This window comes from Canis lupus, chromosome 33 (genome assembly GCF_011100685.1).
Source record: "Canis lupus familiaris isolate Mischka breed German Shepherd chromosome 33, alternate assembly UU_Cfam_GSD_1.0, whole genome shotgun sequence".
NCBI classification, from domain to species: Eukaryota; Metazoa; Chordata; class Mammalia; order Carnivora; family Canidae; genus Canis; species Canis lupus.
The window spans coordinates 13580581-13605192 of record NC_049254.1 but is presented as its reverse complement, the minus strand read 5'-3'; the positions used below and the strand labels follow the sequence as shown (position 1 = coordinate 13605192).

The window sequence follows — 24612 nt, the reverse complement described above, 5'->3', positions numbered from 1 at the left end:
GTGCATGCTGAGAAAAAGGAGAAACACACAGTCCTAAAAATTACCTTTCCTTTCTAAGAATACTCTTGGAAAAAGAGCTATGATTTTAAAACGTGTACATTTTGTACATTTGGGAGCCTGTGGAAAACTAGTTCTCCGGGAGATCCAGAGAAAGAAATCTTACCATGGCCAAACCAGCGGAACAGACCCATTTTTCAGTGAGGACCCACACTTGGCTTATAGTCATTTGCTGGCCAACGTGGCCATGACAGTCATCACCTGGCTCTGGTTCTCTCTCATCCAAAGCTCCTTCTCCTTACCCAAAGTACCTCCTGCTGGTGATACCCGGCCATCTGCTGTCCTGACAAGGTGGGTGATCTTGGTTTTCCTTGCTTTTCTCTTTTGGCTGCCCACCAAAGGTTCTTGCGTTGCTGTTGGCTCTGGAGTGTTGGGAATGGATAGGGCATTTTTAACCTTATGAGCAGGCTCTGTGGTGTTTTTGTCTTCTGAAAATATGGCTGAAATAGGACAGATCATATATAGTTACACACAAAAACATAAGACGTAGACATTGCTTTTACTCTTAGAAAGAAACATTTCTCACTGCTTGACCCATCTGACTGGTGAACAGAGATTTAGAGCTCTCAAAGTACTGATGGGGGAAAAAAAAAACACTGACCATAATTTTAAACCAATATATTTATATTTGCTTTGATAAATTAAGTACAGAGGATTCAGATGCCCCCCCCCCCCCCCTTTTAACAGAGTACTGAACCAAGAGGCCATTGGAGTAACATTTTCTAAGTGTTTAGATATCTTATAGGTTGGTGGGGAAGACAGTGTATGCAAATCTGAGTGGATTGTGCCCCAACAGCCCATAATTTCTACATGTGGCCAGGGTCCCTGCCCAAGATCCTCCTGTCCACCTAGATGGTCTGGGGAAGATGATAAAAGGAGTTTCTCTTCTGAGGACACAGAGATTAAATATGTGCTTCTTAAATTTATTGTTACCATTGGGACACTTGCTTTCAATCACCAGGCTGGACTGATTAGAAAAGAAATTGTTTGTGAGGCTTGGCCTTCTTTTAGACATACTGACTGCTCAGGAAAGACCAGACCATTGGTCACAATGTGTGTTGCCCACACGTGTGATGCCCACGTGTGATGCCCACATGTAAGGAAACACTCTCCCATTCACTGATTCCTAGGACCAAGTGAATGTGCTTAGTGAGATAATGAAGTACCACAGGGCAGCAAGGCTCCAGGAAGGGTATTAGGTACCCTAATTCTAACTGTAATGCAATGAATCATTTAACAACATACACTTCTATCCGAGGAGTCACTGTGTCAAGAATAAGGAGCATACTTGCTCCTGGTTCAAACAGCTGATGCTTCTATCTTTTCTTATATACTCATCATTTCCTTGGGAGTTCATTCTCCCCACACTCAATTTAAAAGTAAGACCAGTATATGTGGATAGGAGTACACTAAGCATTTAAGAATATATACATGTCATCAAATTTAGTAATTGGAATTCTTTTTTTACTGTTTAAAAAAAATTCCCATGGCCTAAGGGGCATTCAGCAGGGAAAAGAGGCATCCTTCCATTTTTAAACCATCCAATCTCTTAACACAGGCGCAGAAATAGTTTCTGACGAAGAGGGGAGTGTGGCTGGAGAAATCAAGGTTGGCCAAGGCCCACTCCATGCACACTGGGTTCACGGGGATGACTGAAGGTGCTGATCGCAAGGCCGAGCTGAGGGGAGACGCTGGAAATACAATGCTATCGCGTAAGAGGAAGATAAAGCTAAAATAAGAGGGAGAGTACAGAGCGAGAATAACTCAGGGTGTGAAAAAATGCACATGCTGGTATAAACTCTTGCATGGGCTTCACTTAAAACATTTTAATCTAGGTTTTTAATGAGGTTAGGTGTATCCCTGAGAAAGGAGGGCTACGATTCGTAACATCTCTGCCCTCAAGAGACTGACTGCAGACTTCCCATTCCAAAACAAGCAAGAAATCATTTCAATTACATCAAGAGAAAGGATGTAAAGCAGGAATCATACCATGATTTGTGGCTTGGCCTTACCTCAAGATAGCATAATAGATGGCTTAGAGGGACAGGCCTAAGATAATAGTTATTTAAAAGAAACTACTTGGCAACATTTCCAAGTATCTTTTCAAACAAGTAATCAAAAATTAGGAAAAAGGCTCCTTTGAAATTGTAGATCTGTATCCAGGAAACAGTCTTGGTGTATTTATACTTTGATATTTAGCTTAACATAGCCAGGGCTGGTGTGTATTTTAAGATTTTTTTTTAGTTTAAACTTCAATAAAAGCTGCCAGTAAAATAAAAGATAATTTGGTTAAGAAACACTCCAAAGAAGTTTCATGACTCTGCATTAGCCCTGAAATTCAAAGCCTCCTATAGGTATAAAGAAGCCAGAATATGAGTTTACAATGAGCATAAATAGCCTCTATTAAATATTCATAAGCTTCAAAATTTCTAGTTTCTTATCCAGATCCATTAGTTGTCCCTTCTTATTATTTGGGGGGATCTTAATCACCTCTCCAGTATGATCACAACGTTACAGACGGCCCTTCTAGAAAAAGCACTAACCTATTCCCTCTTCTCCTTCCACTTCCTAGGAAAATCTAGAACTTGGGAAATAAGGGTATAGCAGGCTTCCAAAGATGAAGGGTGAATTACATCAGAAGAGCTGCTTACAGAAAGAACGAACCCAGGAGGTCAAAAAAAAAAGGCCAAGTGGGTTAGGAAAAGATGACCTGATTTCTACACAAAGACAACAGGGTAATGGAAATGACAGTCACAGAGAGACCTAGATTCTATTCCTGACTTTTTACCTTACTAACTGCAGGACCATGGGTCTCAGTTTCTTCATGTTAAGGTGGAGGCTGGACTAGATTGGCTCTAAAGGAGCCATCAGACCCCAAATTCTTCTCATTTGCCACACAGCCCAGAATTAGGGTCCCAGCCAGCCTCTAGCCAGTTCCAGAATCTCAAGGCAAGGGAATCCCTTGACAAGGACTGTTAGTTTTTGCTTTTGGTTAGCCTTCAAGTGGTCTCATTTCTTTTCAGTAGTTGCTCTGTTTCCTGTGCGTTCCAGATGAATTAGTTAAAACCCAATAAGAAGCCAAGGGGACGGCTGCAAAGAGACTGGAAAAAGGAGGTAGAGTTAAGGCCTAAGAAAAGACTGGGACTAGGGGAAACCCAGAAACCAGCAGACAAGGAAGAAGGGTGTAGAAGGCAGGCTGGCCAACAGACACCAGCAATCAAGTCCCAGAGCTGGTGTACTGGGAGAGAGAAAAGGAGCGAATCAGGTTGAAGACCAAGTAGAAGTGGCAAAATGTGGGAATACGCTGCAGATTCTCGAAAGTCACTGAAAAGGAGGCAGTGCCACCCCTCTAGATGTCTCCTCTAAAGTAACTGCCAGATCAGGAAGTAATCCTGGGGCCTGCAGATTGTCCACATCTGAAAGTGGGACATAATGAGACCTCGCCAGAATTTGGAAGGGGAGGTAAGAATGAGTCTGCCCCATGCTTTGATGCAGAACATGCTTTTATCCCCAGAACATCCTGTGCTGCCTGGAGGCCAAGACCAACGGCAGCCTTCAGGTCAGCACTCACACAGGACCCTATCCGAAGACAGAAGAATTGGGAGAGACAGGTAAGGCTAAGTTAAAGAAGTGGTTGTCTGGGACGCAATAGCAGATCTGAGTCCAGCAACGTTAGCAAAGCAAAGGAAGGCCTGGTGGTGAGAGAAAATGGAGAAAGCTCAGAGAGAAAAACAGTCTGAAGCTGAGCACCAAGACAGCAAGTCAGTTCCTTTTCCCCCCACTCCCTGCCGAACGAATGGAAATGTGAGAAAAGAAAGACTTTTGTCCTCTAAAAACAAATTAGTCATTTCTCCTTCGGCTTGTAATTGAACACACAAACCTACCCAAGCACTTCGAAACAAGTCCACAGGGCTAGTTTTTATACTCCACGATAATCATAACACACTTGGAGCGTATCATCTGAGAGAGATCATGTGAGCTCACTCCTGGAGCAACACTAGGAATGTGGCAATAAGAGATTGCCTTGTTTTCCAAACCCTGCTCCCAAAATGTGGGGTAAATTTTTTGAGATAGCAGCACTGTGGTTGTACTGAACCCCAGGAGGCCACTAGAGCGCTCCAGAGTCATGAATTCACGTTCCAACTAGGGGAATCAAACTTGCACGGAAATTATTATAGCCAAATCTGGAATCTCATTGCCTTTGGTTGGTCTCTCTTGAGCTGAAAATGCTGTCAAATGCTGAATGGGACACAGGAAAAAGAATCAAATGAATGAGCCTTATCTAAGACCCCAGGAGACCTTGCTGAACTTACATGGCAACTATTTTGAACTTGAGAAAAGAGATCAAGGTTAGTCTGAGTGTTATGGATCGTGTTTGAAAATCTAACTATAAACCAGATTTTTTTCTCCTCTGTAATTAGGTTTATATACCGCAAAGGAACTAATCTTCTGAAGATTCTCAGTCTAAGGTTTTGGTTGTTTTGTTTTTTTTCCTTTAAGATATCATTTATAATTGCGACATCTGAGCCAAATAAGGGACTCAGATATGCCTGAAAAATTGAAACTGTAAGAAGCCAATGTGCTTTAGTGGAAAGAGTGCTCGTTTCTTTTCTTCCTGCTTATGTTGGTCAGGCTTCAATTCCTCGTCATGTATTTGGGGGCTAATAAGTCCTCCTGAATTCCCCGAGGCTCTTGCCAAGATTAGTTTCTCAAAAAATATTGTTAAAGCCCTCTAGAAACTATAAAGCAATATTAAGTATTAATTATCATCATCGTTATTATTACAATTAGAAACCACCAGCTTAAGCACGAGCATAGGACATCATAACCTGGTAGAAAAGATAAACACAGTTGCAGAAAATCATGTAGGTTTATCTGAAAATCTAACCTTTATTCTAGGCTGAGAGGCAATCTTTTTTTTGTGATCTGCAAGTTTCAAGAAATGGTTTAGCGATTTTGAATTGTAAAAGCATGGGGGAAAATGCTTAAAACAGATTATAAGCTTAGCATTTAAACTGCAGATGTGATTACTAAGCACCTAAATATTTCTGATATTTTGGGGAAAAAAATGAATTGCAAGCCAATTATACTCAGGATGGTGTACAGAAAGCATAGTGAACTTGAAGTTATCCCTTTAACGGAAGTCAGGAACAGGAAGCTGAGTGAAATGTCTCAGTGGGAACAACATTTCTAGTATAGACATCAGCTACAAATGATTTCTGTCTAACCTTTGCCCAGGACGGTTTGTACATTTTAACATTGCGATCATGGTTTCGTCCTCTCTCCTTATTTACATATGTTCTCCAAGGTAAAGCTTAAGCCATAGGGGAGAGAGGATGCAGTAAAGGGCCTAGCTAATTTACTAGGTCACCAAGTCACCACCCGAATAAGGAAATATAGGGGATGGTATGGAAATTAAGAGCAAAAAAGATCACTTTAAATCACTGGTAATTTCTGATGCACAAACTCATTCCTTTATTCCTGGCCACATGAAATGAATATGCACTCTACACCTAAAGACGAGCAGTTTTCAGCACATATTCTTCAAAGTTTGTAACATATGCATATACATTACTAATATATAATATAATTAACATCACCAGTAATAATAACTCTATTCCCACTAAACCTTTGGGATAGCCTAGAAGACTTGAAATTGATTTACTTTTCTGCCCCCTAAAGGGCAAAATTAGGGCTGCAGAATAAGGTTACTTCCAGCATCACCCCACCCACTCAACAAATCATGATACTAAGAGCAAGTGTGAGAGGGGAAATGACATTTGAGGCTGCTGTCTTACTACTCCCCACCATTCACCCCATCCCTCAACACACACATCACACGTTCACTTAGTACACGTGTGGAGAGTGAACCTGGTGAGGTTAAACACAATTTGTCCCACTGTAAACTGCTCACTGGTGGCAGATCTGAGACTGACACCCAGGTCTCCTGATTCCTTCTTTCTACCTCACTGCATATGCGATGATACCATGTTCTACATGAGACAGGGTTTCTGTTGTTTAAAAAACAAAACATTTAGAACAGTATCAATTCAGATAAAGAGTAAATATGGTCTTAAGTGCCTCTTTGATTCCTGATTGCTCATCAGTGCCTTACACTTAACAAGTCTGTGCAAAATATATCTTTAAAATACACAAGAGCTAATATATATATATATATATATATATATATACATATATATATATATATATATCTCACATTTTGGATGTTAGCATTTAATGCTGAGAACAGCACAACAATTCAGATTTGGCTTTGCCAGCTAACAGCAGAAACAGTCCTCTGGAGAGGTTCTGAATGTGAAGTAACAGGCTAGAAAACAGATATACTGCTGGCATTTTTTGTAAAAGTGCAATGACATAAAAACAGACATCTGGCTTGTTGTGAGCAGTGCCTACCAAATAAAAACAATTTCATGTTTGCTATAAACTCAAGTTTGAGTATTTTTTGATGAATATCTAACTCATGAGTATTTCGGATAAATGACTTGGGCCAAATGTGCATTTTAAATTTTGTCTCCCTTTCAGGAAAAGAACAAAGGTGTATTTGGGAAGCAAGAGACATGGTCTTCTTCAATACGTTCCCCTTTTGGGTTGTAAGTAAATCAAAGGGATTGGACTCAATGACTTTTAAGATTGCTTCTAGTTTTCAAAGGAAGCAACTGCTAATTAAGGACTATAAAAACGTTCAGCTTAGGGTGCCTGGGTAGCTCAGTCAGTTAAGCATCCAACTCTTGGTTTTGGCTCAGGTCATGGTTTCCTGGTTGTGGGATCAAGCTCCACATGGGACTCCGAGCTCAGTGTGGAGTCTGTTTCAGATTCTCTCTCCTTCTCCCTCTACTCCTCCCACCTCATGTGCATAGACGTACTCTCTCTAAAATAAACAAATAAAATCCTCAAAAAACAAAACAAAACAGTTCAGCTCCTTAAAAATAGTTATGATGGAAAAAAAAAAAGAAATCAGTGGTAAGAGGACAACCCTTTAAATGTCACAGAAATAATGAGCACTCACTGGAGGGTTCAATATTTAACAGAAATTAGGTAGACATCACAAACAAATATGGCTGTAGGAAATTGTGAAGTAAAACCTGCACCTAGGACCCGTAACATTATGCTAGTCAATATGGAACTTCTTCCTGGTTATCCATAAGCCTCTGCAGCATTCCATCTGAACGTATTTAGAGGTACTGGGAGGTGTGCTGAGGGAAAGCTCATGAGAGGAACACTGCTGACATGCCCATGCCCAACCAACCAACCAACCAGGAGAGCTCCAGGCTGGCTCTCTTCTGCCTCCCATAAGCATCTGCCTGCAACATGAATGCAATATTTTTAGTTATAAGTTTGTCAAAGGTTATAAGTGCTCCTCTGACAAATTAAGCTCCATACGACACACTGCCTGACCCTTAGCAGGGTAAAAAAAATCTGTCCGTTTTGATTTGGAAATTAAAAACAACCAGGGACTCCTGGGTGGCTCGGCGGTTGGGCGTCTGCCTTTGGCTCAGGTCGTGATCCTGGGATCCGGGGTCGAGTCCTAGGTTGGGCTCCCCGTGGGGAGTCTCATTCTCCCTCTGCCTATGTCTCTGCCTCTCTCTCTGAGTCTCTCATGAATAAATAAATAAATAAATAAGTCTTTTGAAAAAAAAATAATTAAAAACAACCAAATTATGAGCTCTCAGGTATAGTGCTATTGGGTGAACCTATATAAATTATGCCTTTTTAAGCTTTTCCAACACAGACTACCTGAAATCATACAGAGAATACTGCTGCTTTTACCTTCTGTAGGGTGAATGGCATCCAAGAAGAGTTGCTTGTTTGACCATTTATCCCCACTTCCTAAAAGCAATGACAGAGAAAGAAAGTGAAACTCTATTTCTAGGACAGACACATAACACTAGAAAAAGAAAGCAATACACAAAACAGCTTATATATGAAACATTATCACACAAATGAAGCAGAGTTTTATTTTAACTATTTAATTCTCAAAATGGCATTTGCCAACTAAAATAATCAGGCTATATAGGATATGGATAAAAAGAAACAAATTTGCCTTATATGAAATACACTATTGGATAATTTCTATGACTTTAGTTAAGATAACTGAAGATCAGTTAAAAGGGAATGATAAAAGCTGACATTTTTACCTAAAGGGTGAGGTTTCTCTATTGGAAGGAGGGTAAAAATATTAACATACAAAACAAACCTAAGAGGCTGGAGTGGAGGTGAAAATAAAGCCCAAATTAAGTAAAAGGTTACATACAGGAACATATAGGCACATATATCTACACATGGAAGACAGGTGTATTTAAAGCCTCATTCCAGAAACACAAAAGGCTTCACATCTGGCCATGCAAGTAGGATGGGAATGGGCATCGGATGGATGAGTAGGCTCATAGTAGTCACGACATAACATGCAAGGCGATGCTAAAGAAAGCCCAACTTCCGGGACATGTGGCTGTACTAAATCAGATGGGGAGATTTATCTTTTATGTGAAAGAAGAATAGGAGTCCTGAACTATGAGAAGAAGGAAATCTTCAGATAAGCCCTGAAGAGGTTCAAGGGCCCATCAAAATCATAATAATAAGATAGATGCTCAGAGCGAAGAGTTGGCGGAGGGCAATGCATCTCTATTGCCCTCTGGAAATAAGTTATGTGGCTGAAGGGGGTGGGAAGAGTCTGGCAAATGAAGTAACACAGACTGGGAAAAAAGAGACAGGTTATGACTAAGGAGTGAATCCTCCTAGACAAGAATCCTCAAGGGTCAGAGAAAGTACAGAAATGGTAGCACTTTCATACAAACAGGAAAATCCTAAGGTTTCAGGAGGTAGGAAAACATGGTCCTGGTTTGAAGGCTGCCAGACATGAGGAAAAACGAGAATAGTCAAAGAAAATAAGTGTATAAGAGCTCAAGAAGACTAAGTTACACAATGCACCAAATATGGATGAAAACAAAGCAATTTTAGGATTCATACGGAACTCTGAAAATAGAGACATTATGGGATTTGAGTGGGAATCCAAGTGAAGGAGATCTCTTTGCAATTAGCTGCGGAGTCTGGAAATAATGAATATGCCTGCATTAGGAGCCGATGACACTGAAGCAAGCCAAGGGGAGGAAAAGGCAAAGGCGGTGCACAGAAGCGGTACTCAAAGATGAATTCACAATGGAGGTGGCCAAGAAACCTTGATGGAGGATGGAAGGCACCAATACCTTTTTCCGGAACATTAGGCTTCTCCTTTTTGTGCTTATATTTGCTGACAATTTTGTGGAATAAGTTCTTTTTCTGAGACTGGAAAGGACCTACAGACAATATTAATATAAATATATTTAAAATTTACAGTGTTTCATAAAACAATACTGTGTGTTCCTAAACAGTTACACCCTCCACCCACCTGCGGTACAAGCAAACTGAGTCACAAGATATGTCATCTTGCATAGCTTTACTCATCTAACTACTAGTGCTCAGCGCCCTTCTTTAGGCTTAAATTTAAAACCCAGTTTAATTTTCCTTAGAAAGTGTATTCGGCAGAAGCCCCCGTTAGAATCGGGACTCTCTAAGCAGAAACTGCAGATTGAGTGACCAGAGACAGACCACAACCCATTAACAGCAGGGTAGCTGCAGTCTTTAACAAAGAAGCAATTTTACTTTATTTAGATTCCTCAGTTTTCTTGAAGGAAAGGATGGCAGGAGCATTTCTTCTGAGAAATTTGGTTTTCATAACAAGAATAGCACTTTCAGGACAAAAATTGGCCTGATAGCATCAGAGAGCCTTCTAGCCTTTGCTGAGGTTATTCCAGGAAGAAAACATGCTTTAAAAAAAATAGAAAAATATTTGCCAAAAAAAAAAAAGGGGGGGTGGGAAAGGAGAGAAGTCTCAGATTGTATCTTTGTTTTTCTCAGATAAAGAAAACAGAACTAAGATTTTTCAATCACCCAATCAGAAATGCCAACAGCAGCACTGACCTCCCCAAAGCAGGTTTCTTTCTATACTTAGCTGATATTTCTATGTGAAACTGACTCAAATCGTTTTATGTAACTTCTGTTTGCTCATCTGTAAATGCGGATAGTGATAGTGCCTAACTCCAAGAGTTGACATGAGGATTTAAAAAGAGACTCCATAAGCCACCTCTGCTCTAACTACCCTCCTGCCAGTATCTGCATCCACATGCATGCCCTCCTGACCAAGGCAAACTATTTATTTCCTGCCCAAAGTATGCAACTCGCTGGCTTTGATGTTCACATATGTCTGCAATTGTCACTAGCTTTAGAACACTTCCATCACCTCAAAAATAAACCCCATTTCCTTTAGCTATCACCCTTCCCTATTTCTGCATTCCCTCTGTCCCTAAGCAATCACGAATCTACTGTCTCTACCAAGATCTATTATGGAAATCTCATGTAAATGAATCATGGAATGATTTTGTATCTGGAGTCTTTCACTTGCTATTATGTTTGCAAGGCTCATCCATGTTGTAACATGTATTAGCATTTCACTCCTTTTTAAAGTATTTATGATACTTTAGTTCGTAAATATTTTCTCACATTCTGTGGACTGTCTTTTTTCTTTATTAATGTCCTATGAAGCACAATAGTTTTAAATTTTGAAAGGGTCAAATCTATTTACTTTGTATTTTGGTGTCATATTAAAGGATCCATGGCCAAATCTGAGGTCATTAAGATTGACCTCTATGGGGGCAGCCCCAGTGGCTCAGCAGTTTAGCGTTGCCTTCAGCCCAGGGGGTGATCCCGGAGACCCGGGATCAAGTCCCACGTCAGGCTCCCTGTATGGAGCCTGCTTCTCCCTCTGCCTGTGTCTGTGCCTCTCTCTCTCTCTCTCTGGGTCTCTCATGAATAAATCAATAAAATCTTTTTTTTTTTTTTTTTTTTTTTTTAAAGATTGACCTCTATGTTTTCCTCATAAAGTTTTATAGCTTTAGCTTTTACAAAGAGGTCTTTGTTCCATTTCAAGTTAATTTTTGTATATTGTGTGAGGTAAGTTTACAGTCCAAATTCATTCTTTTGTATGTAGTTATTGAGTTGTCCCAGCATCATTTTGAAAATACTATTCTTTTTCCCATTGAGTACTACTGGTTTCCTCATTAAAAAATCGTTGGCCTAATAGGTCTATTTCTGGGTCCTCAATTCTATTCCACTACCTATGTAACTATGTCAGTACCACCCTCTCTTCTTGCCTACTGGTTTCTGTGGCTAGTTTTGAAATTGAAAAAATTATTTTGGCCATTCTGAATCTCTCTCAATTCCATATTAATTTTAGGATCTCTTAATATCTATAAAAGAAAATGTCATTCTAACAGGGATTGGGTTGAATCATAGATTAATTTGAAGGACTGTTTCCACCTTAACAATATTAAGTTTTCCAATCCATGAACATGGGATGTTTTTCCATTTCTTATTGATTGTCTTTCTTTCAAAAATACTTTGTAGTTTTCAATGTGCTGCACATCTTTATTCCTATGTACTTTACTCTTTTTGATGTTATTATAAATGAATTGTTTTCCTAGATTCACTTTTAGATTGTCATTGAAATTATATGGAGATACAACTGATTTTTCTAAATTTTTTAAAAGATCTTTATTTATTTATTTATTCATAGAGACGGGGGGGGGGGTGGGGGGCAGAGACACAGGCAGAGGGAGAAGCAGGCATCAGGCAGAGAGCCTGACGTGGGACTCGATCCAGGGTCTCCAGGATCACGCTCTAGGCTGCAGGCAGTATTAAACCGCTGCGCCACTGGGGCTGCCCCTGATTTTTCTAATTTAAATTCTAGTTAGTTGACATACAGTTCAATATTGGTTTCAGGAGCAGAGTTCAGTAATTCATCATTTACATACAATACCCACTGCTCATCATAACAAGTGCCCTCCCTTAATACCATCATCAATCTATCCCTCCATCAACCCTCCATTTGTTCTCTATGGTTATGAATCTCTTAAGATGTTTCCATCTCTCTTTTTCTCCCATTCTGAATGTTCATCCATTTTGTTTCTTAAATTCCACAAAAGTGAAATCATATGGTATTTGTCTTTATTTGATTGACTTATTTCACTTGGCATAATGTGTATTATGCTAGCTTCACATCGTTGCAAATGGCAAAATTTTGTTCTTTTGGATGGCTGAGTGTGTATATATTGTACACGCACACACACACACACACATACACCACATCTTTAGCCATTCATCAGTCAGTGGGCATTTGGGCTCCTTCCATATTTTGGCTATTGTTGATAATGCTGCTATAAACACTGGGATGCATGTACTTCAATGAATATGTGTTTTTGTATCCTTTGGGTAAATACCTAGTAGTGCAATTGCTGGATCATAGCGTAGTTCTATTTTTAGCTTTTTGAGGAACCACCATACGGTTCTCCAGAGTGGCTACACCAAGTGGCATTTCCACCAACAGTGCAAGAGGGTTCCCCTTTCTCCACATTCCAACTTTTTTGTGTGTCCTACAACCCTGTTGAACTCATTCATTCATTAGTAGTTCTTCTGGGGACACCTTAGGTTCTCTATGTAAAACATCATGTCATCTGTGAATAGAAATAGTTCTACTTCTTCCTTTACTCAATATACATGTCTTTTGTTTCTTTTTCTTGCCTAATTGCCCTGGCTAGAACCTCAACTACAATGTTGAACAAAAGGGCTGGGAGGAGTAGACATCCTTATTTTGTTCCCTACCTTAGGAGCAAGTATTGTCTTTCACTATTAAATACGATGTTGTGGGATTTTTGTAGATGCCCTTTATCAGGTTGAGGAAGTTTCCTTCTACTCTGAGTTTGTTGAATATTCTCATGAAACATGTTCTGTATCTATTAAGAGGATTATGTGAATTTTCTGTTGTTGTTTTATTGATATAGTATATTACATTAATTGACTTTTTGGATGTTAAACTAACCTTGCGTTCTGGGAGTAAAATCTTGCTTGGTAATGGTATAATTCTTATTATACATTGCTGGATTTGGTTTGTAGTATTTTGTTAAGGATTTTTATGTCTGTATTTAGAAGAGCTATGACCTCCGGTTTTTCTTGTGATATTTTTGTCTAGTTTTGACATTAGGGTGATAATTGATTTCATGGAATTAATTAGAAAATATTCCCTCCTCTTCTAATTTTTGAATGAGCTTGTGAAAAATTGATATTAATCCTTCTTTAAATGTTTGATAGAATTTAGCAGTGAAGCCTGGGTCTGTGTCCCCCCACCCCCTTCGGTACTTCTGTGATTACTAAATTCAATTTCTGTAGTAGTTATTGTTCTATTCAAATTATTTCTTAAGTCAGTGTTGGTAGTTTGTGCTTTCTAGGAATTATCCATTTCACATAGGTTACCTAATTTATTGATATGTAACTCTGATTATTGATTTGAGATCTTTTTTCTTTCTTGATATATACATTTACAGCTATAAACTCTGGTCTAAGCACTGTCTTAGTTGTGTTCCATAAATTTTGGCATGTTGTATTTTCATATTTATTCATCTCAAAGTATTTTCTGGTTTCCTTATTAATTTCTTCTTGGCCTTATTGGTCATTGAGTATATGTACTGCCCAAGTGAGCACTAACTTATTGGCTATTTATTTATTTATTTTTAATTTTTATTTATTTATGATAGTTACAGAGAGAGAGAGAGAGGCAGAGACACAGGCAGAGGGAGAAGCAGGCTCCATGCACCGGGAGCCCGATATGGGATTCGATCCCGGGTCTCCAGGATCGCGCCCTGGGCCAAAGGCAGGCGCCAAACCGCTGCGCCACCCAGGGATCCCACTTATTGGCTATTTAGAATGTATTCCTTAATCTCCATAATTTTCTGAGTTTCCCAAACATTTTCCTGCTGTTCATTTTTAATTTTATTCCACTACGATCAGAAAATATAATTTGAACTACTTCAATCCTTTTAAATGTTTTGGTTTATTTTATGGCCTAGTGTATAGTGAGTGCATTCTAGAGACTGTTCTAACGTGCACTTGAGAAGAATGTATATTCTACAATTGATGGGTGGAGTGTTTAATATAAAGGCAAAGCTTGGAAATATTGGTCTGCTTCCAGACAACTGCAATAAAGCAAACATTGTAATGAAGTGAAACAAATGAATGTTTTGGTTTTCCAGTGCATATAAAAGTTATGTTTACACTATACCATAGTCTATTAGGTGTCCAATAACATTAGGTAGGTCTACCAAAAAATGTACATACTCTAATGAAAAAATACTTTATTGCTAAAAAATGCTAACCATGGGACACTTGGGTGGTTCAGTTGGTTGAGCATCTGACTCTTGATTTCGGCTCAGGTAATGATCTCAGGATGGTGAGACTGAGCTCTGCATCGGGCTCCACACTCAGCTTATTATCTGCTTAAGAGTCTCTCTTTCCTTCTGCCCCTTCCTCCACTCTCCCTCTCTCTAAATAATAAAGATAGAATCTTTTAAAAAATGCTATTTTATCTGAGTTGTAATCACTGATCACAGATGACCAAAGTATGACACAGAGACACCAAGTGAGTAAATGTTGGAATGGTGATAGCCTTGCTTGACAGAGGATTGATATGGACCTTCAATTTGTAAACAACACTATATCTGCTAAGTGCGATAAAATGAGGTACACACCTATGTCTGTCAGGTCTAGTGCTCAAGTTCAAGTCTTCTCTTTTCTTGTTGATCTTTTGCCTAGTTGTTTCATCAAACTTTTTTTTTTCCATAGAACTTCTCATCTTCTAACGCATTATATATGCTTTGCTTAGTGTTTAGGCTTGTTTATAGTCTGGTACTCCTGTCATAATGTAACCACCATGGCAGCAGGGTTCTCTGTTTTCATTCACAAATATATTCTATATGCTAGAATGGTGTTTAGCAGAGGATTGGTTCTGAATAGTATTTGTTGCATGAACAAACAAAGCTCTTAAACCATTGGTTGGCACAAAGTAAGAGCTCAAGGAATGACAGCTGTCACTATTATTACTGATAACAGAAAGTTGTGCAAGTGTTTTTTGATGACTATATCAGGCCATCCTTTTAAATAATGAAAAATAAATACTTCTGGATTAGCTGGTGGTAGTTTGAAATAGAAATAGAAAATGTCTTGATTTTTTTTTTTTTCAGAAAAAGAGCAACGAGGGAAAGAAAATAAATTTAACAAATACAAAAATATATATCATGTGTACATACTACATTAATGTTACAGGTATTCTTTATAATCTATTTGCAGTCACTGCCTCCTACGTGTTTTATATAACCTGGAAACTCAGGGCTGGTGCACCAGAATGACACACAGGCATTCACAGGAAACAAAAGTGGAAGAATGCAGAAAAACAATTCTGAGACCTCTTAGGGACCATAAGGATGGATGAAATAGGTTAGGAAAGAAGAAAAGGATACATATTTTCAGACCCAACCATACTCAGCGAAATCTGAAAAGTACAATTTAAGGACAAAGCTAAAGATAGAGGTTGTCAATTTTAACATGAGAAAAGAACATCCAGAGTGATTTAGTACACAGAGGAGCTTCTGTAAACTTTTATTTTTAAACTTCCTTGCTCCTAGCCATCCCCCAAACTATAGCTATAAAACAAAACTTCAGATAAAAAAGAAATTGACAAACTTGAAGGAGTAATAGATAAGATATAATTGCAGTCACTGAGAAGTGCAATTTCAGAGTCAAGAAATGAACAATCTGACTTCTGCTCACTATTATGGTACATACATGTGACATTTTGTCTACAGGAAATAGTAAAAAATTTGTAATAAATAGCAAATACAAGGACCTTTACTACCATTTTTTCCTTTAATTATATTAATGCAGAAACATACATGGAGGGAAAAAAGAAGGTAGGAAGAGAAAAGCGGGGAAGAGATTTAGAAGGAATTGTTCAGAAAGCCAAAAAAAAAAAAAAAAAAATTGCAAACAAGGGCACCTGGCTGGCTCACTTGGTAGAGCTTGCAACTTCTGATCTTGGGGTTTTGAGTTACAGCCCCACGTCAGGGATAGAGATTATCTTTAAAAAAATTCCAATAGTTGTTCACTAAACTTCTAATGTCATGTTCCAATTCCATCTCTTTCCTTCATCTCTCTACCAAATTTCTTGAAAGAGTTTTTCTACGTCCTTATTACAAAAATCACTTGCTGCTGGTAAGTAAACTAGCTTAGGACTGCCTCAACTTTAGGGCCTCTACTTTATGGGATGGCCTGTACTGTGATGATATATCCATCTCCTTTGCACCCAACTTCACAGCTGGGTAGAAAATATAAAACCCCATTTTGAGAGGATAAGAGGGGTGCCACAAAGACATGAACAGTAACCTTTCTAAAACATCAATGCTGTTTCTGGGTTGCTAAAGAATGGACATTTTGGGGGTACAGAGCTGTAGTGTGACCCAGGAGCCACATCAGTATTAGCCTGGTATGATATTTTTTTCAAGGTCAGCAGGTAAGGTGAATGAAGTCTGAGCCCTGTTCTTTGGAACTGTGGTAGGGAACAAATGTTACACATGACTCGAGTGGTGGTGGCTTATGCCCAGGTTCTAAGGTTTTCTGTTTCTAAGCTACAAAGAGAGCATAAGTTTTATTTTAAAACTAGGCTGTCATTTTTGTAATAGACACATAAATAATAAATAACCAAAGAAACAATAAATTCCCTCGTGATAATTTATAGCAAAGTGCTGCTGGGCATGTGGATCTGCTGACTTGAACAAGTCTCAGTAAACCAGCCCCAATCAAGTTTAGATTCACTTGAGGGGTAGGAACTACCTCATGGGGCTGGACATGAATGCCTTGTTAAGGAACTCAGGGTTACATTACACCACGTTCCTGAAAATATCTGGTGGCAATGAAGTTGCTCCAACAGTTAACAGGGCAAATACAGAGTTCTGCTTGAACTGGCAGCTATCACTTCCTGATACAAAGGGCTGGTCTGGCTGACATCAGCTCTTTGTTCTCTCCAACTAAGAGTATCCTCAGAGTGGCTCAGTCCCACACAGGGGGGATTCTGTTTCCCAAGCTTTAATTTTGTAAACCTGCTTCTCTTATTACCATTGTGATTTTTTACAATCCCAAATCCTTAAATCACTGGGAATTCCAATCTTAAAATATAAGCATGAATTGCAAGAAAAATGAGGAGCAACAGCATGTTTGATAATAGGCTAAGGAACAATGTGAGAAGTCTGAAGACCTACAGAAGGAGAAGTGAAGTCAAAGGTCAAGCGGGGACATAATTTAAACACTCCAAGTTGAACTCAATTAACTTTTTCTTCATGACCCTACTTTGTCTGAAAATTACTATTCTGTAGAGCACTCTGACTTCTGATACTTTTATACAAAGTGCCTCATACATTAACAATATACTTAAAGTAATGTGTCAAAACCTATCTCTTAAGTTACAATTAAATTTAGACTATTAATTTAAAGCCTTCATTTGAATATATACAAGTAACTATAAGAGATACGCCAGAAAACACTGCAGGCACAAGCTGTCTCAGCTGAGCTGCACCAGAAGTCAGATGGATTAAAATTTACTAGGTAATCTGTTGTTAGAAGCAGAAGGGAATTCTTTTCCTAAGTCATTGTACTCTACCTACTATAATGTAGCCTGAGCCCAGTCAGAGCAAGGTGGCATCTAGTTACTTTCATCCATTTTTGCTGTAGAACTTTTGACAAGACCCATCATATACATGAGGGACAGGGCAGAGAGAGTGGAGGGGACAGTGGACAAGAGGAAGAAACTCCTTGGAAATACAGATATAAATAAGGAGGCCACTGGGGAAGCAGAAGTGTAAACCCAAGGAGATACTATGTTGTTGAGATTACAGAATTCTAGATAGCATTTCAGAAAAATTCTATACATTTTATATAAGCTGGAGTAGCTAAAATAAGTATGTAGTATAAGGCAGGGGAAAAATATAATAACTGTTGAATGATAAACACAATCGAGAAAATATAGACAAAATAACAAATTGTTGGTGGAGAAATGAGGTTTCCTATGGACACATGCTCTTTGACTAATAAACTGATGATCTCATACAGAGTTTTTGCTTTGAACGATTCATTATGCAAAGGTGCAAAGAGTCTAGAGTCTAAGAAAACAATCTTCTCTATCCTCCAAAGATCAGGCAATTATAGCACAGCTGGTATGATAATTTCATTAATAACTTGTAGGATAGTACACTGGTGCTGCTAATGCCAAATTACAATTAGTTACAAATCCTATTTCTTTAGTTTGCTAAATAGAGAATATATTATTTAGTTTTGCTTTAACTGCCTTTTGCTCCATGAGTCAGAATGCAGAATAAAATCCAAAGTCTTGAAAGACTTCCTATCTACGTAATTACTGATATACTGTAAGGAACCAGTGACTTTGTGGCTTGAGAGGCATAACAGAAGAGTTAAGATCATACTGTATGAAGTATAATCCAAAGCTCCAAAAAGCTATTTCACATCAAAAGAAATACTGTTAATCTCAGATGGGAGAGGAAAAACATATAACAGATAACTAAGACCCAAGAGAAGGCCTCATGAAAATAGATCCTAACTCAGGGTTTTTATAGCTTTTTCAAAAATAAATCTATTGTTACATTCCCTGATAGATAATTTGGCCAACTTCAGGGCTTTAAAATGAATGTCTCAAACTACCAGGAGTAGAAGAAGAGAATACATCCTGTACATCAATCAATTAAGTTCCATTTTATTGGCTTGTCAGGTATTTATCAGCAACTTTAAATCCAAGAATTATGGGACCTCAAGATGCCTGGCATCTTTGGGCTCCCAGACTACTCTGCCTATTTCTAGATGTCTCTAGGGCACAAAGACTGTCATTTCATTTGGTAATCCATTACAGTGCTCAGCTACCTACCTGTCAACAAGGCTACTTTATTTCCTTCCTACTTATCTTGGAAGATCTCAATACAACCCTATTTTATTTTCCCAGATGAGCAAACTTGGTGATGCAACATTTCTTTTTTAGTTCTTTATTCACTAGACTTGTTTTTATTGACCACAGAGGCAAACCCAGCTAATTCTGAAATCACGTTTACATTCCTCTCTGCCTTTAATCACGAAGGGGGAATTTTCTTCAGCCATACAGATCTATCTTGAGATACAGACGTCAAGTGACTCACCTCAGTTCTGTCAACTGCAGTGTGTGCAAAGGCGGTTTTAGGTTTGAGGGAGAAAGGTTTAACTTTCTTCAAAGAAACCATTATTTTTCCTAGACCTTATATAGTCCTTAAATACATGAAATTGTATCTGCTCATTAATACTTATCTCTGATCATTAATCCATGAATGCCAGGATTTAGCAAGATTTATATAAGGAGACATATCATATTGTATCTCCACCCATCCATCTAAAATACACCAAAAAAGGGGAATTTATCGGATTTGACATGAAACAGGCAACAGGCAGCCACTTCTACAGGGTGATTAAAAAACTCTTCCATCAAATTTTACAAGCAACAAAAACTTGGCCACACCAGTTCCTCATCTCTCCATTTACTATCCTTATAGGAGACTAAGAGAATGAAGTCTTTCACTTCTGTATGGAAAACTAGAGGTACATTTCCTCACCAATCTTTAGATCTAAGCAAAATCAGAAGACAGGTTTCTCAACATGAGCAATGCCATCATTTTCGGCAAAACAGTCCTTTACTGTGCTTGAATGTCCTCTGAGCAGGCTACGATGCAGAACCCAAGTCCCCACCCCACGTGTAACGGGGGTCTCACACTCACTCTTTAAAACTCCTCCTTGAACTACAGTGTTGCTCTTGATGAATGCTGATACCCACCCAACTCATGCTGATAATGGTAAACGCCTCCCAGATATCCACAGGAAGACTCTCTGATATTCTTCAAAATGAATATGCTCAAATAGTATTTTGTTAAACTTAGCAAAACCAATTTCAGTGTACTGCTAGAGTAATATTTGCATTGGGCTTTATTTTCATTTGGTTCATACGGCTGGTAAGGAATAGAGTTTTCATCTTAGGCATATAGAACGATCTCAGGGTCTCCAGAGTCAGACCCGTCACAGATGTTGAACAGAAGGAATAGGCTCGGCCAGCAGTTTCTGCTCAAGAAAAGCTCCACATCTCCAAGTTAGGATTCTGGAGAGCGGAAAGTCCAAGACAATGTGTAACACTGTCAACACAGCCACATCTGTGAGGCCAAATGTGCACGCTGAGATGGCAGAGAGCAGAGGCTGAGGAGGATAAGGAGGGAAGAAGGAAGCGAGAAGTGAGGGAGGAAGCATAGTCATCCCGGGGAGCAAGCTAAAATTCCAACTGGCTACTGCCTCACTGCCTCCATCTAAATCCAGTTACGTATCTAAATGGAGTGGCAAAAGCGCAGAGCAGCACTGAGATGCCCGGCCTCACGGCAGGAGGCATAGCACACATCTAACCTTTGCTGGTTTTAGTCGGTTCGGAGGACATGTTTCCAGTCTTCTTCTTTTTCCTTGGGACAGTTACACATTTCCGGTCAAATGTAACAGGACTATATTGAGGAAGGCTGTTGAATTTTTTTTCAAATTCTTCATCCAGCTTTGCTGAGCTAATAAGAGAAGGGTCATAGAATCGATCAGCACATGACATAAACATTTAAGCAGAAAATAATACAAGATAGATTTTAAGATATTCCATTTGAAAACAGGGTCCCCGAGAATTAGGGCACTATTGATAGATTCTGTGCAAGGACAAAAAACATCTGAGAAGATTTATCAGCACAGTTTTCGCAATCAATTCACATGGAAGCTTATCTTATTGCCCTTAGAAAAGCAAAAACATGATTTAAAATAAAAGAATATTTTTGAAGTTTTCTCCACTGGCATGGACATTTCTCATGAAGTTCAATACAAGGCATATTCCATCCAGACAAGTTTTCATTCTAAAGGTTCATATTTATGTATCTATATTGGCAAGCTTATTGGTAATACAGTATATACCAGTACTTTTATAAGATTTGTTTTTTAAAAACATATTTATTGACTAGTACTTGATTAGAACATACCCAACACACAAAGAAAGCACAAACAAAAATTCTGTGTATCAGAAAAATTCTGGAGAGTTGACCAGGATGATGATAAAGCACTCAACAGCAAGGAAAGCCAGTTTTCAATGAACACACTGGCAGAGAGGCAGCTACGCTTTAAGGCAAACCATGGATGAGTTCAGAAATGGCACCAGCAAAGTTGGGAAATCCTCAGGCTGCTTCTGACTGTCTCTAAGGCCTCCACCCAGCCATGGCAGCATGCCTCCTGGATCCTTTCACTTGCTCAGACTTATTAACTAAGATGAAACCCAAACAGATGGGAGAAACTACAGCAGAATGGCTGTGGATGCAAAATGGAAGGCATTCTGGGAAGAGAGCAGCTTTGAGTTAGCTTATAAGAAGCTAATAGCTAATGCGTCAGGCTGCTGCTTAGGGCATATACTTGAGGTCTGTCCACCTAAAACTATTAAGAGTTGGGCAGCAGAGACAAGACAGTCTGAGGACCATCAGAATGGTCAATGGAAAAAGGCCATTACTACGTTCTATCAAAGCAGGGAGGGTGGTAGGTGGGGGTGATGCTCCATCATTAATAAAACCTTTTTTTTTTTTTTTTTTTTTTTTTGCAGTTTGAAACATCTATACTAATGGAAAATCAGATAATAACCAGATACTATCAGAAAGGGATCTATAAATTTGTGACTTTTTCAGATACTCTGAAAAACCAAAAGAAAATTATGAAAATGTGAGATAGAACTCATAAGATCTCTTGGGACTTCTTTTTCTTTTCTTTTTTCACCTAGAATCATCATCTGTTTCTCTTGGGGGAGGTCTGGAAGATTAGAACTGCCAATACTCAGTGAATTTTTTGTGGCTACAAACAACACATTTTCTACGATAAAAGGGGTTAAAATGCTTATTTAGAAATCTCAGAGAACACTGATGAGAACTGGCATTTCTCACTGCTCATGCACTATGTTGGCGTGTTCTAAACAAAGCAGACCCAGAGAGTCTAATTCTGACAGGGCTATACAAAGGGGGGAAGGGCAGAAACACAGGACAGAGCAGAGGTTTACTGTTGCTTAAAGCCTACAGAAAAGCCACACTCCCAGTTTCATGCATGTGCCTTCCTTAGAAATTATTAAAACTAAAACAACCCCCACACCAATCTTTTTTCAGGGAGAGGTTTTCAAAGGACTGTTTCAACTTTTCTTGCTCCCAGAGAAGATTGGCGGAATCACCTCTCACAGCATCAGCCGTTTCTAATGGAAGCATCAGACACCTTTCTGCTGGAGAGTCTTAATGCCTGCTTTATGCTTAATGCCAGGGACTGCATACTGTCTGCAGTGAGGCCTGCTCCTCCCTGTGACTAGACCCACAGGGCAATAGTTGTTCCAGAAAATAGAGAGCATTAGTCCTCAACTCAGTGGCCACTTTTTAAGGAAATCTTGCATTTGAAAATACCATTTGACAATAATGAATATGAGAATTATGTCACTGTTTAGTGTAAGCAAGACTAATGTGAACTGTTTTGGACTTTTACAATATTCGAAAGGAAATACATTAAGAATTATAAAAATCTCATCTTAAAATAAATAATCTCGAGGTGGGACGCCTGTGTGACTCATGCTCAGGGCATGATCCCGGGGTTCTGGGATCGAGTCGAGTCCCACATGGGGCTCCCTGCATGGAGCCTGCTTCTCCCTCTGCCTCTCTGTGTCTCTTATGAATAAATAAAATCTTAAAAAAAAAAGTCTCAAGGAATTTAGCAACACGAGAAATAATTACCTCTCTCCTACTTTGTGATGACCTAGTGCCTCAGAATTAACCAGATTTTAAAGCACTGTAACTTCCAAGGGAAAAAAAAAATACATTATTCTACTAACAGAAATGCAAATATTTATGAATAAACCAAATACTCCCAACGCATGGAATTTGCAAACCTTTAAACATACTTGTGAAAAAAATATAAAAATGCACTTATTTCCATTCAATGTATTCTTTTCAAATTGGGTTAATAAGAAATCTCGAAGGATTTTTAAAATAGTACAACTGCATATGCAGATACTTTCCTCACCAATATAAAGTACTGAATCTCCCAACCAACAAAATGTTTTATATTAAGAGTCTTCGGAATAACATTAAAAATGAAGTAATTCTTATTGATTTTATCTTGATGTATGCTATTGCTTGATACTGCATTTCAACACATAATTAATTACTGAATATTCTCTGTAGCAGGGGAATAGTCAATCTAACATTTTTATCTTGCAGCAATAGAACATGGTTTAAACAAAAAAGGTTAGAGGCAGAAACATAACTGTATTTACCCTACATTTTTGAGCTGTCCTCTTATTTTATAAATATATATACATAACCTTTAGAAATATTAAATAAAATATGTACAGTAAGTCAAATGGGCAAAATGTAAACATGCTTATATAATATCCATTGTAAACCTGAGTTGGAAAAATGTGTCCTGGCAATATTAATGTCACACCACTAATACATGATGGGCCTCAATTCAAACTCAGACCTATGTCTAAAGTCTACATACACTGTACTGTAGCTAAAATATGAATGACAGTGTCACTCACACAACCACGGTAACGGCAGGAATCATGTGACACACTGGATTTCTATTCTCTTACTGTGCTCACTAAGACTGTAGTGAGCACTAGATGAATACTCGAGAATAAGCAGGCGGCGGTTTGTGTCGACCCCGGAAAACCTACCGCACTCGGGGTCTGTGCAGTGTGCTGACAGTGCTCACAGGTACTTACCCAAGGAGAGAATCTTCCTTTGGCTTTGTCTTCTTGAACTTCTTGCTCCCACTGGTCCCACTCTGGTTAAACGTCCAGCTTTCTTCATTCCAACACCCTTCATGGTCAGAGGAGTTTCCTTTTCCTGAGCTTCGTTTCCCTAAGGAAATTTAAGACAAAGAATGCAGTTGGTACACTGGGATGAGGCTGTTTTACAAATGATGTTGTTGACTCCTCAGGTATCATCTGCATGACGCTACTGGTAACTATTTCAACTTCAAAGTCCTTTAAGTGATTCATGATGAACCACCTTTAATAATACAACATGCAAAAAAAGTGTCCAGCCTCTGAGGTCAGGTATCTTGTCATAACTCAAGGGGCAGAGTGTGCACTGTGTGACTCCAGACACAGACTAACTAGTACCAGCTTTTCCATTAGAGAATCAGACTAAGCTGTGGAAGCCCTTGGCTGGTGGGCACTATTAATTCTAATTCCCCCCAAGACTTTACTGGAATGATGTCCCTGGAGAACTATGTACTCCCAAGGATCTTCACTCAGGGCTTGTTAAGATCCAGTATTCACACATCTCTAAGTTGGAATTCAGCTTGGCAAGAGGTAGTTCCCTAGCCAGATGCTATATTTTAAAACAGATGAATTTATATAAAACACTCTATGAAATAAAGGTATACACATGAACTGGTTTAGTGTTTTAAAGAGCCCTTCACTTCAATTCTAGTTTTGAGTACCTAATGGAGAAGGCTAGATAAGTTATTTGCTTTTGGAGCCTATAGGTCAACATT

At 38.8% G+C, this 24612-nt stretch overlaps 1 protein-coding gene across 9 annotated transcripts in view; it reads right to left on the bottom strand.

Moving 5' to 3' along the window:
• The window catches only part of BBX (BBX high mobility group box domain containing), a 268781-nt gene that overhangs the window by 10109 nt on the left and 234060 nt on the right, over positions 1 to 24612 (bottom strand). For 6 of the 9 annotated variants that reach the window (XM_038582723.1, XM_038582722.1, XM_038582728.1 and 3 more), the window contains 5 exons: positions 23834 to 23972; positions 20467 to 20615; positions 9279 to 9368; positions 7846 to 7905; positions 300 to 497 (listed from right to left, as the gene is read on the bottom strand). In XM_038582723.1, the coding sequence (XP_038438651.1) occupies positions 300 to 497; positions 7846 to 7905; positions 9279 to 9368; positions 20467 to 20615; positions 23834 to 23972 (636 nt within the window). The remainder of the gene's footprint in view (positions 1 to 299; positions 498 to 7845; positions 7906 to 9278; positions 9369 to 20466; positions 20616 to 23833; positions 23973 to 24612) is intronic. The other 3 variants (XM_038582727.1, XM_038582729.1, XM_038582730.1) reach the window with 3 other exon arrangements.